This window comes from Ochotona curzoniae, unplaced genomic scaffold (genome assembly GCF_017591425.1).
Source record: "Ochotona curzoniae isolate NIBS_2020 unplaced genomic scaffold, NIBS_Ocur_1.0 contig_832, whole genome shotgun sequence".
Taxonomy (NCBI): domain Eukaryota; kingdom Metazoa; phylum Chordata; class Mammalia; order Lagomorpha; family Ochotonidae; genus Ochotona; species Ochotona curzoniae.
In genome coordinates this window covers 14,090-31,884 of record NW_024466580.1, presented here as the reverse complement: position 1 = coordinate 31,884, position 17,795 = coordinate 14,090, and the positions used below count along the sequence as shown (strand labels likewise).

Here is a 17,795-nt window from a genome sequence, read left to right as displayed (position 1 = left end):
ATTCCGATGGACATTTTCATGCAGTGGCTCCCCTTTACTTTTTGTATGTGACGCATCTCAGGCTTTTGTTGGGAAGCTTAGTGAAAGCTAGTATGTTCTCTAATTGCCTTGTGCAACTTCAGAGTTAACATCACATGAATGCTGTCACAATTTTATGCTTCCTTCCTTCAGAGTGGCACCAGGAGCCATGTCTGGCCATAGAGTGCTTTGATGGACAGCTGGGAGCCGATTCCTAAGATGGCCTTAGGCTGAGCATGAGGAGCGGCCAAGCCCTGCTTCCTGGAACTGTGCGTCCCTTGCAGGCCTCTGGGCCTGAGATGGGAGACACATTGGAGTATTTCTGACATGTCACCTGGGCTTTTGTCCCATTGTTTTGAAGTGAAGAACCAGACTTCTTTGTATCTCATTTCCTTAGCAAAATGCCTCTGGGTGCTTCTTCTACATTTTCCTCCATTCTTGTTAGCCAGTCTGAAAATGTTCTAATCTTTGACTGTTTTGTATTTGATTATGAATTTTGTCTTCAATTTGAATTTTTCCTCCAATAAGTGGACTTCGTTGGTTAAATGCAATCAAGCAGTGGCTTGTACGCTTTGTTGTGCACAAATGTTCTCACTCAGTGTTTCATTAAATTCAGACTTCCAGGAAATCCATGGGCACAGTTCAGCCACATTCTTGCTATTTTGAGACAAGGGTGCTCTTGTATTCTGGTTTATATTGATATTGCTAATTTCCACTGGGGGCTTTGTCAGCATAACCTTTACTATTTTTTTCTGTTCTTATTACTACTAGTACCATGGTGAAAATCAGTTAACCAACCTTGCAGGTGTGATAATCCTTCCCTGATCTTTGTGTCTTCTGGGTCCATGCCAGCTCTCTCTAACTCCTTTAATCATACCAACCCTTTCTAGCCTATTCCAACAAAATGTTCCAAGACTACACATACATAATTTCAATGCCACTTCTGCGTTTTCTGTTCTCTTTATATTAACAACCCTAGAGCGGGGTACTTATTTCCTAACTCTTCTGGGACAAAATACCCAAAGCTGATTTTAAAAAAAGAGAACTATTTGGGTCTCAAATCTGGATACCCAAGAGCATATGGTCAGGTCTGGTAAGGCCCTCATCATGGGAGGTTTTAGGGCTCATATCCTCAAGGCTCTACTGCCTGGTGGGGGCAAACTCACACTGTGGCTGCACAGCATTCCCTTTGCAAGTGAGGAGCCCGAGATCCAAAGGGAAGACATAGACTCCAGTGACCATGTTTCAGAATGTGAAAATATACAGCAAGCACCCTTGTTGCCCTCGGAATACTTCCCATCCCATTGAGAAAGAATCCTAGCCCTGTATGGCAATCTAAGGGCAGTATTGAGATGAGAGCCAGAATGCTTTTTTCTTCCTCTCCTGTATTGGATGTTTACAGGATCCGCTCTGCAACTTGGAGACCTGCTGCAAGTATTCCTCTGGGGCCAATTTTCTGCAAGGGGATCTTGAAGGCTGGTTCTTCTCCCAAGGACACATTCCTGAGCCTCCCGGTAAGCAGGTCCACCTCTTATCTTCAAGCATCAGCACACCTGTGTGTGTGTGTGTGTGTGTGTGTGTGTGTGTGTGTGTGTGTAAATTATCTCAAAGCAAAACCATAGGATTTCTGGTGGGAATACTTCCCTATTTCTACTTTCTTTTTCTTTCTCTCTTCTAATTTTGAAACTGTAATCTATGGGACGCATAAGCCCTTTATATTGATAAAATTCAAAAATATGAGAAACTAAGACAAAAAGGGGAATGAGCTGAAAAATGTTCTTCTTTAAATCCTTGATGTTTTACCTAATCTCTAGCTCTGAAATCGTAACACTGCCTACAGTTTTTTTATGTGCAATTTTCCCTAAACACAGCACACGCACACACTTTTCTCTCTAGAATGATACCATAAATTACACTCTTCAACTTGTTGTTGTTGTTGTTTGGAGAGGAGAGCGTATCTTCTAGATATAAACAAATACAGAAATATAAATCTAGAAAATGTGAATGAACTGATCCACAAAGTATCCCACTTAGTTCTCATGGAGTAAAAAAGAAATCAATGATTAAGATTCTTTATGATTGCTGACTTCTTTTCTCCAAAGCTAACTACCAACTTAAATTCTAAACTCCAGCTCAGCACTTTTCGAAATTAAATCATAAGCATGAATTCTTTTATAATATGCTGTTTAATGTATTGATTTTGCTTCTGTAGTGATTTGCTAAATTTTAGGAAACAGTATATCCAAGTTGTTTAAACATGGTATTTTGTGAGAAAATTTGTAAAGGTCAATTCAGTTTTTTCAAGGTTTAAAGTTTTCCTTATTTAATTTATTATTTTCTGCTTTTGTCAAGGCTTATTTATTATTTTCTGTTTTCAAGTTAAAGTTTTATTTATTTACTTTATATTTCTGTTTTCAAATTTCTTTTGAAAGATGCAATTGTGAATTTACATATTTTTAAAGTTTTACTTATATAAATTGAAAAAAAATCCAGATATTTCACAATATAGATTTAGAATTTCAGTAGAACTTCCCACTCGCCCCTCCTTGTGTTTCCCCCTGCCCTCCTCCTTACTTCCTTGATTTTCCTTAATTTTTATTGTGTCATACTTTCATTTAACTTCACAATTGCACGTTTAACACTACTTTAAGTAAAGATATCAAAAGCCTGTCAAGACTGAAATTCTGCGGTTTGATGATTGCTCACAGCATTCCTCTGTCTTGTTGAGGAATCGTAGGATGTTTGGCCATTCCTGAAAGTGTACTGGAGTTCATGAGTCTCCTTAGATATAATAATCTACACATGTTAGTGCAATTTAAATTATTTTAATTTCAATTTTATTTAATGTTATTAATTTTAGTCAATGTTCATATTCAATAAATAAAATTCTGCACATATACTGATATTGTTGAACTTAGTTGGTTGTAGCAATGTGGGTTAATTTCTGAGATCTTTGGTCCATTGGTCTGTGAGTGACTTCCACCAGTGGCAGGCTTTTTTGGTTACAAATGCACCATAATACATCTTGAAGTCTGGTGTTTTGATGAGCCTTGCTTTCTTTTCATTGTTGTTCTACCTACTTTGGATATCTATGATGCAAAGTGAATTTTAACATCATTTTTTCTGGAAATGCAAATGATGCCACAGGTATTTTGATTGGGCTTGCTTCGGATCATATGATAGTATGGAAAGATTCTATTCCATGAACATGGGATATTTTTGTAGTATTTGATGTTTTAGTCTATTTCCTTATTTAACATTTTACGGTTTTTATTGTGGAGGTCTCTGTCATCCTTAGTTTCACTTATTCGGAGATATTTATATTTTTTTCAGCTATTCTATGTGGAGCTGATCTTATTAGATTTTCACCATAGAATTATTTGTGTATACAGAAGTTATTTATTTTGTGTGCTGATTTATATCCTCCAAGATTACTAACCTTTCTTATAAGTGATCTTATATTTTCTTAGAAGAATTTTAGGTCTATATAGAGAATCATGTCATCTGGAAACAGGAAAATGTTGACTTCCTACTTTACATTTATATCAGCTGAATTTGTTTTTCTGGCCCAATGGATCTGGCTAAGACGTTCAAGACTGTCCTGAATAGCAGGGATGAATGTTGGTTCTGGACATCAGCAGAAATGCTTCCAAACCTTCCCCTTTCAATATGACATTGGCATTTTATGTTTTTCATATATGGCCTTGGTTGTGTAAAGAAACATTCCTTGTATATCCAATTGGCTTAAGGTTTTTTTTTTTTTAATCATACAGGATTGTTCTATTTTACCAAATGTGTCCTCTGTATCTATTGAGATAATTGTATGGTTTTCTTCTTCAACTTATTAATTAATGTTACATCTATTGATTTGCATATGCTGGATCATTCCTGGATATCAGAGATAAATCCCACTTGCTCTCAGTGAATGACCTTTCTGATGTGTTGCTGGATTCAGTTAGCTAGAATTTTGTTGATAGTTTTTACCCTTGTTTTTATCAAGGATATTTTTTCTTTGTTGCATATATTTTTTTTTGTTTTGGAATTAATATTAGGTGAGTTTAGGTGGATTTACTGCCTGTCAGTTGTTTTTAATAGTTTGAGAACTACAGTCATTTCTTTTTGAGAACTTTGGTGAAATTCAGCCATCTAGTACTAGCCTTTTCATTGCTGGGAGGTTCTCTGTTACTGATCCGATATCGCCATAATAATTTATCTAGCTGGGTTTTCTATGTCATGCTGACCTAATTTAGGTAGATTTTATGTGTTTAGAAATTTATTCATTTTCACTATTTTCCAATTTGTTGACAGAAAGCTGCTTGTAGCAATTCCTAATGATTGTTTTTATTATCTGTAATGTTTGTTGTTATATCTCCTTTTATATGTCATCTTTTATTTGTATCTGTTTTCTATGTCTTTTTTGGGTTTGTTGGGCCAATGGTGCATCTATTTTGCTCATATATATTTAAAAAATAGTGAATTCACTGGTGTTATGTATACTTTCTGTTTCAATTTGTTTTATTATTTAATTTTAAGTATTTTTCTTTTATCTGTTTTAGGGTTTGATTTGTTGTTTTCATGATCTTTGAAATGCTTGAATAGATAATTCATTTGATGCCTTTCTGATTTCCTTTTTAAAATATATTTGTTTTATTATTATTTTTTAAATTTGGTTTTATGACACAGTTTCATAGGCTCTGGTATTTCCCCAATCCCTCCCCTCATGATGGATTCATCCACATTGTTGCAGTATTATAGTTCATATTCAGCAATGATTCCTTCATTGCAGGTGTGGACCATGCAGAAAGTCCAGCATCTTATTGTCCAGATAAATTCAACAGTTTCCTTGGGAGACTGTCTGTGGTCTGAAAGTAGAGTTGGCAGAATATCATCCCGATCAATTAAAAGCCACAACATAACATCAACAACAATTTACAACATTATGGAGTTAATTGACATGGTATTGAGTGACCAATATGTTAAAAAAATGAAAGTTCTTAACCGTATCCTGTGACTACTTCATTGACATTTCAATTTTGGTTTATACACAACTGGCTGCTATATACCTTAGAATGGTTATATTCAGCTGTCTCGTGTCTATTTTCATTTTTATATATAGCAGTTTATAGCATTGAAGCATAATCTTTACTGAACTTGGTGAATTTTAGGATAGTCCAAACTGGCTTATAACTCTAACTAGGCATATGTCAACAATTGAGGCACAGAACAGTTTTAGGAAGGATGTGCAGAGAAATCTTCAATACATTAGTGAGAAGTAACTCATCTTTGTGTCCTAACTAGTAAGGTATATGTGAGTCCAAGCTGTTTCCTGTCTGATTCTAAGCTTTCCTTATTGGTCTTTGTCCATCTAATCTAATTTTTGTGGGGGTGGGAGGCTCTGGAGCGACCCTGATTTGATTTCTTTTTATAAGCACTATTTGACATGAACTTCTCTCTTCATACTGATTTTTCTGTATTCACTAAGTTTTCACATGTTCTGTCATGTTCATTCATATATCTTTGTTAGTGAAGGGTTCCTTGTTTAGCAAGCAGATGTTTCTTGCCAGTCTGTGTCTTTAGATTGGATCATTTAAGACATTCGCATTCAGAGTTGCTGCTAACATGTAATGAATTGTTCCTCTCATTTTCCATGTATTCTCATTGCTTACTTTGGATTTCAAAGGTAGTTTTTTTTTTTAAGATTTATTTATTTTTATTGGAAAGGTGGATATACAGAAAGGAAGAGAGACAGAGAGGAAGATCTTCTGTCTGATGGTTCACTCCCCAAGTGACCGCAATATCCGGTGCTGTGCTGATCTGAAGCCAGGAGCCAGGAGCTGTTCTGGGTCTCTCACGTGGGTGCAGAGTCCCCTGGGCCATCCTCGACTGCTTTCCCGGGCCACAGGCAGGGAGCTGGATGGAAAGCAGGGCCTCTGGAATTAGAACCTGGACCATAGGGGATCCCGGGGTGTGCAAGGCGAGGACCTGAATCACTACGCTAGCACACTGCGCCCTCAAAGGTAGTTTTACTAGGAAACTTTCAGTTTTCGTAATCTTTCTTGATGGTGGTTATTCTCTGTTTTTGTGTGTAGTGCATCTCATTTTTAGACATTTCTTTTTGTTAATTTTTTTTCATGATGTGGTTTTGTAGGTGTAGGGATTCCCCCCTCACCTCCCTTTCCTCCATCCCCATTCTCCCCCCGAACTCTTTTGTTTTTAAATTTTATTTATTTTTATGGAAAAGCAGATATACAGAGAGGAGGAGAGGCAGAAAGGTAGATCTTCTGTCCATTGATTCATTCCCAAGCGGCCACAACGGCTGGAACTGAGCCAATCCTAAGCCAGGAGTCTTTTCCGGGTCTCCCATATAGGTGCAGGGTCCCAAGGCTTTGGGCCATCCTTGACTACTTTCCTAGGCCAGTAGCAGGAACTGGATGGGAAGTGGGGCTGCTGGGATTAGAACTGGTGCCCATATGGGATCCCAGTGCATTCAAGGTGAAGACTTTATAACTGCTATGCTATCACGCCAGGCCATGCTCCCCTCACTCTTTTCCCCCGTATTATTACATGTATAGTCCTTCAGCAAGAGTCACAAGCCCAACATTCTGCTATGCAAGTTTATCCTGGCCTTGTAGGTGTAGACAGCGGTAGAAGTTCCAGTGTCATATTGTCAAGGTACCGTAAACAGTTGCACTGTGAGTCCTCCTTTATTCAGGAGCAGAGATGCATTCAACAATCTATCTTAACTTCCTGTGATGTTAGTCTGTGTTATATAGTTCATCTGTAAGAACATATGTATATACATGTTCCCTTATATATCCACTTGGTTTGAATTTTGCATGAATGTTGCCTTCTACCAGAGAGAATGTATGCTATTTTTATTTTGGGGATTGACTTACTTCACGGAACATAATCGTTTCCTGTTGGCACCATTTTGTTACAAGTAATGCAGGCAAACCAAATCCAAAAGTCACATAAATAGATCATACATGGTGATCAGGCAGGATTTATCCAAGAAATGCATTCACAATCGAGAGACCTTGTCAATCATACCAAGAATAACAGGACACAAGGCCTAGGTTCCTTTCCATACATACAGAGAAAGCTTGCCATAAGATTCAATGCTGTTTTGTGATAGAAACATCCACAAGTTAGATATAGGAGGTATGCATATCAAAAATCATGGACACTTTGTGACAAAGCAATAGCCAATATTGCAGTAAATGACTAAACATTTAGAGCATCTCTCTTCAGATCAGAAAATGTTGCTACTTTTTAAAATCCTCTTTGTCACTGTTATTGGATGTAGAATAGGGAGTTTTAGCAAGAGCATTTAGGGAGATGAAAGAAAGGGCTTTGAAATTGGAAATGAAAGTTCAAATGGTCTCTGTTTGCACATAACGTTATGCATACAAAAACCTAAACACTCCACCAGAAAGTTATTATAGTAAGTTGCAGATTACAAAATAAGCATACCACAGTCTGTAGATTTAATACATTAATGGTGAACTCACTGTAAGAAAAACTAAGGAAGAGATTTCATTCAGAATAGCCAGAAAAAATAAAATATTTAATGATAAATTTGCCTAAACAAATGAAATCTTTACTATGAAAATGAAGAGTTAAGAGATCAAGGAAACAAAAAAATTTTAAAAATGTTCTTTGCTCACAGATCAAAAGTTAAGCTAATTAAAATGTATTTATTACTTTGAAAAATCTACAGATTCAGTGCAATCCTTATGGATACATAACATCTTTACAAAATTAGGGAAACAAACTAAGATTTATAAAGGGTCCCCCAAAACCCAGGGTGAAACTGAGCAAGAAAAATCAGGCTGGAGGAATCAGTCTCTTCCTTCAAAACTCTAATAATGAAACCAGCATGGTAAAGGTGTAAACCCTGAAGACATAGGTCAATGGAACAAATAAAGACAAGAAATATCACCATCATTTTTCTAGCCTACTGATTTTTGACAAAAGTGCTCAGATCATACATTGGAGTAAGGATAATCTTCAGCAAATGAGGTTTCCAAAACTGGATGCAGATATGAAGAGAATCAAATTATTTACATGCAACTCACCATATAAAAAAATCAACTCAAGGTGAATCTTATTTTCATATTCGTCAAGTCATTTTACGGAGTTTTGTAGGAACATTTGGTCAAGTGACATTTAAGTCACAGTTCTATTATTGCCATTTTGATACTGTTTTCTTTTTTCTTTGTCTCTTTCCTTTCTTCCTTCCTCCCTTCCTTCATTTATTGTTTTCCTTATTTCTTCATACATTATTGTCTTTAAATGTAGTCAAGTGAATTATTAGTGACATACTTTAATTCTTTGCTTTTATTTTTACTATTTTTTTTCTGGCTACCAAGAAGTTTACAAAAGCTTCTTTAGAATATAACAAGTTATTTTGAAATAAGAACACAAAATTGAGATTAAAAAGGAGGGCCCGGCATGGTAGCCTAGAGGCTAAAGTCTTTGCCTTGCAAGCCCAGGATCCCATATGGGACCCGGTTCTAATCCTGGAGGCCCCACTTCGCATCCAGCTCCGTGCTTGTGCCTTGGGAAAGCAGTAGAGGAACAGCATAAAGCCTTGGGCCCTGCACCCATGTGGGAGACTCAGAAGAAGCTCCTGGCTCCTGGCATTGGATCGGCTCATCTTGGCCACTGCAGCTACTTGGCGATTTGTGTGTGTGTGTGTGTGTGTGTGTGTGAATCAACAGATGGAAGATCTTCCTTTCTAGCTCTCCTCTCTGTATATCTTTCGAATAAAAATAATAAAATAACCCCCCCAAAATGAGATAACAAGGAATATACAAAAGAATCAAGTGTTACCAACTCAGAATATCATCAAACTGGAACTGAAATTTAAGAAAGAAAGAAAGGATTTACAGAGCAACCAGAATAAAATGTGAATACAAGATTTGTAGTTTGAACCTGGTACAATGGCTCAGTGGCTAAATCTTTATATGTGCCAAGATCCCATATGGGCACCAGTTCATGTCCTGCCTGCTCTACCATCCAGCCTCCTGCTTATGACCTGGGAAAACAGCCAAGGATGTACCAAAGCCTTGGGATCCTGCACCTGCATCGGAGACCTGGAAGAGGATCCAGGCTCCTGGCTTCAGATTGTCTCAATTGCAGACATTGCGGCTATTCGGAGAGTGGACCACCAGGCAGAAGAGCTTGCTCTCTGTTAATCTGCCTTGCCAATAAAAAATAAGTAAATCTTAAAAAAAAATTGTGGTTTGCACCAGTTAAGCAAAGCACATGTCATTATTCAGTAAATGAGGACATTTAGTTCCAGGAGCTGTCAGCTTGAAGCCTAGCTGCAGCTGTCTAGCTTGCCTTCACCATCCTCAGATTTGAGATAAGACTTTTGCCTGGACTGAGGGTATGGGGGAATCTGTCCCAGGATCCCACTCAGGGCATAGAACTGGGGATGAGCAGCATTGCAAGCCTTCCCTACCACCAATAACCAAGGACATATTAAAAGGTTCTCTGTCATTCAATGTTTATTCCTTTAATCTTACTGAGCTATGAGTAGCCCTTCTCTATTTTTCAGAAAGCTCTTTCTGAAAGGAAAGCTGGTCCTAACCACCCGGATGGTTCCTTAGTTTCTTCTCTCTGTTCTTCCTGTATTCCTGCAATTTCTCATGCTATTACTTGTTGATCAGTAAAGATTGTCTAGATTTTTATCAGTAGCATTGTTCACCTCTGGTATTTATTACTTAGTGGAAGGAAGAACGGTACCATTATCTACCTTGCTCATTCCACATACGTTTCTCTTTTATTCGTGAGCAGCAGGGCTGGATTTCTAGATTACATCGCATTCTAAACTCAGTACCGGTTTTCATTGTTGCAAAGCACCTCAGTCTTGCTTTCCTCTCCCCAGATGCCTTACATTTTCCCGTGCTTGAATGAATCCTGTCCTATGACTCTTCTCCATTGTTTTTAGGACTGGAATAATGGCTTTGTGTTCATCAATGGACGGAACCTTGGACGATATTGGAACATCGGACCCCAGGAGACACTTTATCTTCCTGGTGTCTGGCTTCATCCAGGAGATAACGAGGTGAGGCTACTGAACCCTTACCTAGTGATGCACAAAACTTCACATTGACCTTCATTGCCCAAATGGGAATCTCTATTTCTTGCTCATCATGTAATAAATAGCTTTAGCCTTTCTTATTGTTGACCTTTTTTTTTTTGTTTCTAGATTATACTGCTGGAGAAATTAGAGGCCGGCACATCAATCGAATTTACAAATAAACATGTTGTATAAGAGTGTTTTTAAAATTGTTTCTGAGGAAGAAGACATCTAGTTGGAATTTTTTATAACAAGAAAAATGCAAAAATGATCTAGAACCAATGAGATCTAAATGTGCTTTATAGTGCACCTGCATGCTACCTGTTTTCAGACTTTAAAAGCCTTCAGAGTCATTAATGACAGGATTTTCTAGTGACTAGGTTTTCTAGTGAAGATTTATTGCTCATTACTTGCTTATTCTCTAATCGAATGTGCTGTCAAGTCAGCTATGAATAAAAATGAGATAAAAATTTTCTTCTGCTTCATGATATTCAAGTGGACAAATGGGTGAAGGTCTCCAGAGTGGAGGAGAGTAGTGGTGCTGTTGTCCTCATGCCAGGGACAGTACAGAACCTCATGACTGGCAAGTGTGTGTGTGTGTGTGTGTGTGTGTGTGTGTGTGTGCAGGCGTGCACCTGATATAGGAGCAAGGATGGAGAGAACAATGAACAATGGACAGAGTCCCTAGGGATTTCTCTGCAAACGTACATAGTGGAAAGTTATCAGAGAAGACAGTGAAATTTGCTACTTCATTTAAGATACGTCCGAAGCCACCGTAGAGCCCTCCATGTCTTTTACCTCATTAGTTGACAGGATGTAGTCAAGACTTACTGAGACTTTTCACATATTTGTGATTCATATCAGTAATCAAGCCATTGTCAAATGGTCATAAGAAGCTAAAAAGTTCTTCTAAACAAGATACAGTACTTGCTCGAAATTCAAATGATTGTATAATAACAAGTGAATGATATTTTAGTAAATATGGTTCTGTGGTAGGACTTAAGATTATTTAGAAAATACTGGTACCTACAATAACGAAGGAATCACCTTTAGAAATGACAACAGAGTCAGATTACTTTCTCTGTACTTCCTCAGCTGCATGGCTGTGTCACTGAAGAACTGGACCATGTGGTCACTCAGTTCTTGCATAAATATTGATTCTCTGGGTGTGTAGCTTCTAAGTTAGGAACTCTGTGGGACTAACATGAAAGAGAAAAACAGCTTATGCTGCTGATGATGACATTGCAGTTCAGACGTGACACAAGCATTGGCTTCACTACTCAAAAATGCACCATTTCCATTCCTCCAGTAACATGAAGCATCCAAGTTCTTCATATTGTAGGCAAAACTTGTTTTATGCTCTCTAAATAATAACAATGGTGGCAGACTTAAGGTACCACTGTATTGTTTACCTGAAATCCCTTAAAACAAAAAAACCTTAACCATGAGATCCAAAAATATGTCTGTGGAGTAATATTGCATTTTAAGATCATAGAAATTCTCTCTAAATTGCTGTGTGCTCTCAGCTTTTGTACCTGTGGAAGAATAGTCATGTCTTTCAGCAAGGATCATGAAAAGTACCCTGTCTTCTCAAGGCAGGCACATCAGTGTATTCACATACTATGCCGGTTTAAGCAAATAAAGCATTGCGTGTGTGTAAGGATTCTGTATTGCCATTATTATCAGGAATTTATGTTATTTTTAAAGAGTTTTTGTATTATTTTTACTATTTTCCCTGAAACATTTTTGTAGGTAGAGGGATTCCCCCTTCCCATTCCTTTTCTCCCTATTTCCTCCTCTCATTATTTCCTCCATTTTGTTACAGTAGTATAGTCCTGTATAATAGTTACAAGCTTCATACTCTGTTATTTAAGTTTATCATGGCATTGTAGGTATAGAGAAAGAACATTTAGTATCATACTGACAATGTAGATTTAGCTATTTCACTCCCATTTGCTATGTTCCCAGAAATGGGAAAGCTGAATTCTATAGTGGATCAATTCCATAGTGGCTGCACTAGCCTAGATTTCCATCAACAGTGGAGGAGGGTACCTTTTCCCCACATGCACACCAGTAGGTGTTGTTTGTAGATTTCTAAATGTAGGCCAGAGTTAGGTGGAATCTCAATGTGGTTTTTATTTGTATTTCCCTAATAGCTAGGGAGCCAGAACAGTTTTCTTATGTCTGTTAGCCATTTGAATTTGTTCTTTTGAAAAATGCCTGCTCATTTCCTTTGTCCATTTACTCACAGGGTTGTTTGGTTGTCACTGAATTTTTGAGGCTCTTTGTTAAGTCCTAAATACCAGTCCTCTATCAGTTGTGTACTCTGTGAAGATTTTCTTCCTATGTTTTCCTTTAATAATCTGGTGTTTTCTGGGTGCACATTTAGGTCCTTGATTTATTTAAATCCGATTTTTTTATAAGGTTAAAATGTGGCCATTTTGTTTCTTACTTCTGCAAGATGATATCAATTTTGTACTTTTTACCTGTGGAACATTTGGTATAATAGCTAAGATGCCTTGGTCTTCGTGACTAGACCTTTGGCTACAAGATGTGCCTGCGTCCCATATCAGAGTCCCTGATCTGGGGCTCCCCTACTCTGCTTCACATACCTTTTCCTGTTAGCACGCATTCTTTTGCCAGTATCCCTGCCATTCAAGAGGAAGAGCCAATTACATTCCTGCATTTGGCCTTACCCAGTGCTGGCCCAGTAGATATTTTGAAGAGTGAATCAGAGCATAAACATGTTTTTCTCTTCCTCTCCTCTTTTCTTTCATTCTATGTGTTTCTCTATTTTCCAAATAAAATGAAAACAAATTTAGAAAATCAATGTATAACTTAAACATCAGAATAAATTATATTAATTATTTCAATCGCTTTGGGAAAGGAGAGTTTCATCTAGAAATAGGTAGCAAAATAGGCTCTAAGGAATGGCTTCACAAGAAGAATGAAAACAGCACAAAAATGAGGCCTGAGTTTTGGTTTGGTGTCAGTCCTGTTGGCCTTTCATGGTGCAAGTTCACATAAATGGTTGCACACACAAACATGCAATAACTTTCTGACTTGGAATTGACAGAAAAACATTTATGCTTCATATTACAAAGTGTAACTTATGTATGTTTTGTGACTGTACAACATATATACTGATTATTACTGGTAATGGAAGCTTCTCTATGCATAGAAAATAAACATGAAGCACCACTAGGAAAAATAGAAAGGTTCTTCCTATTTTTCTGAGCGTGGTGTTGGTCTTCAAGCATCAATTAAAATAGGTTATTAGATTTTGGCTTACTTGTTTTCCATTTGAAACACCCAAGGCATGAATGTGTTCTCCATTGCCTAGAGGACTCAGTGTCCACAGTTGAGCCAATCTGAATCCAGGAGGAAGGAGCTTCTTGCAGGTTTCCCATGTGAGTAAAGGTTTGCAAGGTTTGGGGCTATTCTTCACTGCTTTCCCAGACCACAAACAGGGAGCTGCATGGGAAATGAAACAGCCAGGAGGTGATCTGGTGCTCATACATTATAGTCTGGCTATTTTATTTTATAGATAGAGAATTAGCCAATTGAGCCATCACGCAAGCCCGCAACTGTGAGATCTATATGAGACCTCAGGCTGTCCTGTGTTCTATATGAGACCTCCCTTTCGGATGAAACCTGAACCCACTCCAAAGAGAATGCAGGGAAACAATCTGCAAGGGTTGCCCACATTCATTGATGGGAAGATCATAACTTTTGATTGTTCCTTAAATCTTTCCCTAAAGCAACCAACATAGCATTATTCACACTTCATATTTCACTGAGGAGCATAAACACCTAGAGGCTTTTCCCATGCTTGTCTTCTACTTAGCTGCTTTATTTCTGCATCTCCAAGCTGAGTTTATTTTCCTCTCTTATGCAACTAAGAGATAGGTGCACCCAATTGGGAACACACTCAGTTTTTTTTTTTTTCAAATTGGGCATAGTTTCTTTTACTTGTGAACTAGGGACTCAGAATCTAGCAGACAAGCTACGGGGTCCACATAAACAGCCAAGCTGTAATTTCACCGGCAATTTTCCTTTGTTTTGCCCATTTCCTCTGTGTCTCTGCTGACTCAGTAATTGTTGCAGAAATCCTGCTTTATTGTGCAAAGGGCCATGAGATCAACAAGGGGATAAATCTGAGACTGCAAATGATGCAGCTTACTGGGGGATGCATGGGTAAAGTAGGGTCTGGGGTGGCTGCAGGACATATGGCCCTGGTGCCACTAGAAAGAAAATGTTTTATAGCAGAAATTGGTTCTTTGATTGATGAAATAGGCCTGGCCCTTTTAAAAAAAAACTTAACAGCATAAGAGGCAATCCCAGTATAAGATAAAATACATCTTAACCTCAGACAAGAGCATCAATTATGAATAGTAAATTGTCTTAACCACTTCATTTATGCTATGAAACTCGGGGTGATCATCAAGTTTACAAAAAGGTCAAGATGACAGTTAGATCCAAAACTTCTATGATCCTGTTACACAGAGTAACTGCAGATGCTGATTGTGTCCTCAGAATTAAATCCGATGGGATCTATTCCAATCCAATCCAAGGAATTCTGCACCCAGAAGCTTATATCTTCAAAGCATATCCACCTATTCCATGACGGTATTAGATACTGTGTGATGTATGAAAAGAATCCATGGATAATAGTTTAAACTTCAATGCTTCGATTTATACTGAAATCACAGTCAATGAAGGCATTGGTGTTCTTTTCTCAGACCATTTACTATTCTCACTATCTTGTAAGAGAGACAAATATTTGCACACTTAGTTCAGTCATATCCGGCAAAGGGTAATCTCACTGATTTCTTACCCTATTCCATACGCTACCTCTAACCATACCTAGTTCTAGATTATTTAGCTTTTCTTATTAAGGGATCCAAAACAACGAAGCGTTATGATGCATATGAAAATTACTCCATTGATGTCTTATCCTCAAATGGCCCTGTAGTACTTCTTATTTTTTTTATACAGAATATCATATAGTTTTTTCAATTCTTACACAGCTAAGTACCTGGCTAAGTCTCTGTTGCGTTTGCATTGCTCTGTTTAGCCAGCATGAACTTTTGGACTTTATTTATTCACTCATGCATTCACGCAGGAGACAGAGGAATTCAGAAGGACATAAGACTGCCACCTGCTGGTTCACTCGAAAAATGCCTACAACTATTTACTGGGCTGAAGCTGGAATCTGGGAACTTGGCACAGGTTGCCCACTTGGATAACAGAAAGTTATGTACTTGGACCATTAGCAATGCCCCTTAGAGTCTGAATTAGCAGGAAACTAGCATATGTAGCTGGGAGTGGTGGAATGAGCCTAAGCAGAAGTGTATATCACTAAGCCAAAACTGCCACTAGAATGGCATTTACAAATTGTTTATTTGAAAGAAAGCATTGGGTTAGGACATATCAAAGGCAGGAGCAAGGAATCCCAGATTGATTTTCCAGGCAAGGATGCAAGTACTTCATCCACGGTGCCTTCCAGGTTTTTAATTAGTAGTAAGCAGGATCAGGAGTGGAGCAGGAAATCCAACCAGGGTTGTTACCTGTTGTAACTAACCCACTGCATTTCTATATACCTCATGTTTTTAATGAATTTCAATTCCCTCTTCCCACCAAATCTCTTGGCGTCATGAAGGTTGTGGTGCGGGAGGTAAGATACCGGTTGGGATGCCACACCCTGTGCGACAGTGCCTTGAGGTTAGTCCTGGCCGTGTTTCTGACTCCAGCTCCCTGTTTATGCACCTTCCCGGAGGAAGCAGCTTATGAATAGAGTACCAAAGAGGGAGCCTCTGCCAGAGCTCCCAGCTCATGGTTTTGTCCTGATCCAATACCAGTTGTGCAAGCTGCTCAGTGGAACATGGGATAGAAAAGCTTTTTGTATCTCTCTAACAAAAAAATTCACTTGGCCCTGTTCATTTTGTGCTTCAAAATATGTTCCAAATAGCTAACCAATCGTGCAACATAAGCATGATACACGTATGTACAACTGTAAGTATCCTATAAGTATTCCTATTTTATCCTGCTGGACTTAGAACTAGACTAAACTTTAATTTTATAAAAGAGACAGAATGTGACTAATTTCATCACCAAACTTCCAGACAGCTTCCACGTTTCTTTATATCTGAATATCTGATATTCAAGATGCAGATATTAAATAATAGCACATAAGCACAGAAATTTATAAGTCAGGAAAAAAGAGTTCAGTAACAGGTTTTGCAGAAGAAACTTGCTAACCAAGAAAGAAAATGTGAGATTTCAAAAAATTCTTTAGCAGCTCCCCCTTGAGCAAAAATTAAATAAATAAATAAATAAAAACATAAATAAATAAAGAAAAGCAAAACAAAACAAACAAAACAAAAATCCTGAACAAAAGATACAGTATTGTTTTTGGGGGGAGAAGGAAATCCCAGTCTATACAAAATTGTATCCTAAAATTTAAAAATTCAAAATAAAAATTTAACAACAACCAAAAAAAGACACAGCAATGATTCTGAGTGGGGTCTGTTTATGCTCCACAGATCAAAGCAATCAAAACTCATGTTCTGAAGATCTTATTATAGCTCTTCCCTGTAATGTGTGATGAGTCGGAGCAAAGTGTCCCTGACTTTGTTCACCCCTTTCATTTTGGTCACTCTTTATTTTGTGTGGATAAGAATAGTCTGCCTTAGATGATACATCCCACGATTTTATAATTTTTCCTCCTCATGAAAATGTGATGTGGGAAAAGTCCCCCCTAAAACTTTGAAGACTTACTGCCTGAAGCAAATTTAATAATTGTTCATGGAAAAGGATCCCCTCTGTTCAAATCAGAGATTTACACATGGCCAAGATTTTATTTATTTATTTATTTTTGTTTTCTCTGAGTCTTCTTTTGTAGAACTCTTCACACCTCGCCATCATGCAGACCTCACCAGAACACAGAAGCCTGTTTTCCTTCATGCCTGCATTACAGCCCAAAACACAAAACACTTCCTTCTCTTGGCCCTGGACAGCTGCTTCTTGAAACAGAGATCTGTGGGTCCTTTGGCACTTGAGACACTGCTGTTTACAAGTCTTCCTTTGTAAAGTAGAACTTTGTGAGGGCTGACATGATGGCTCAACTGGCTAACCCTCTGTCATGCAGCGTTGGATCTCATAGCCTTGGGACCCTGTCCCTCCATAGGAGACCTGGAAGGGGCCCCTGGTTACTGGGCTCAGATCAACTCAGCTCTGGCTGTGTAGACATTTCGGGAGTGAACCACAAGAAAAAAAAAAGAGCTTTCTATGAGTCTCTCCTTCTCTATAAATCTGTTTTTTTGCAGTAAAAATAAATAAATCTTTAAAAATGTATTCCCCCCCCCCGTTTTTCCCTTAAAATTTATCAGTAAACTTCCTTTATTGCAACTTATGTTAGTTACATAAAGTGTCAATGAACTTCTGATGACTAGTCTTGGTGACTTTGTATAATTTGACCTGCCAGATACCTGTGACTAACAAAGTTAAATTGAATGAGAGCCAAAATGGGTGTGGGACTGGCTAGGCTATGTCATAGCACTGACCAGTCACATAAGAGCTGGGTCTTGGGATGGGCTAGGCTGGGCTAGGGTGGGTATTGCAGCCTAGCCCTACCCAGTCTACTCCCATCTCTATCTTTCATGTAAACTAGTAGGTGTGGTACCCT

The 17,795-nt window shown here is 38.1% G+C and overlaps 1 protein-coding gene across 1 annotated transcript in view; it reads left to right on the top strand.

Annotated features, from left to right (window-relative positions):
- LOC121164560 (beta-galactosidase-1-like protein 3) overlaps positions 1 to 10,557 on the top strand; it is a 49,712-nt gene extending 39,155 nt beyond the window's left edge. Inside the window, exons 18-20 of the mRNA XM_040992714.1 lie at positions 1,421 to 1,532; positions 9,977 to 10,093; positions 10,238 to 10,557. Coding sequence (XP_040848648.1) covers positions 1,421 to 1,532; positions 9,977 to 10,093; positions 10,238 to 10,303 — 295 coding nt within the window. The 3' untranslated portion in view covers positions 10,304 to 10,557. The remainder of the gene's footprint in view (positions 1 to 1,420; positions 1,533 to 9,976; positions 10,094 to 10,237) is intronic.
- The last annotated feature ends 7,238 nt before the right edge of the window (positions 10,558 to 17,795 follow it).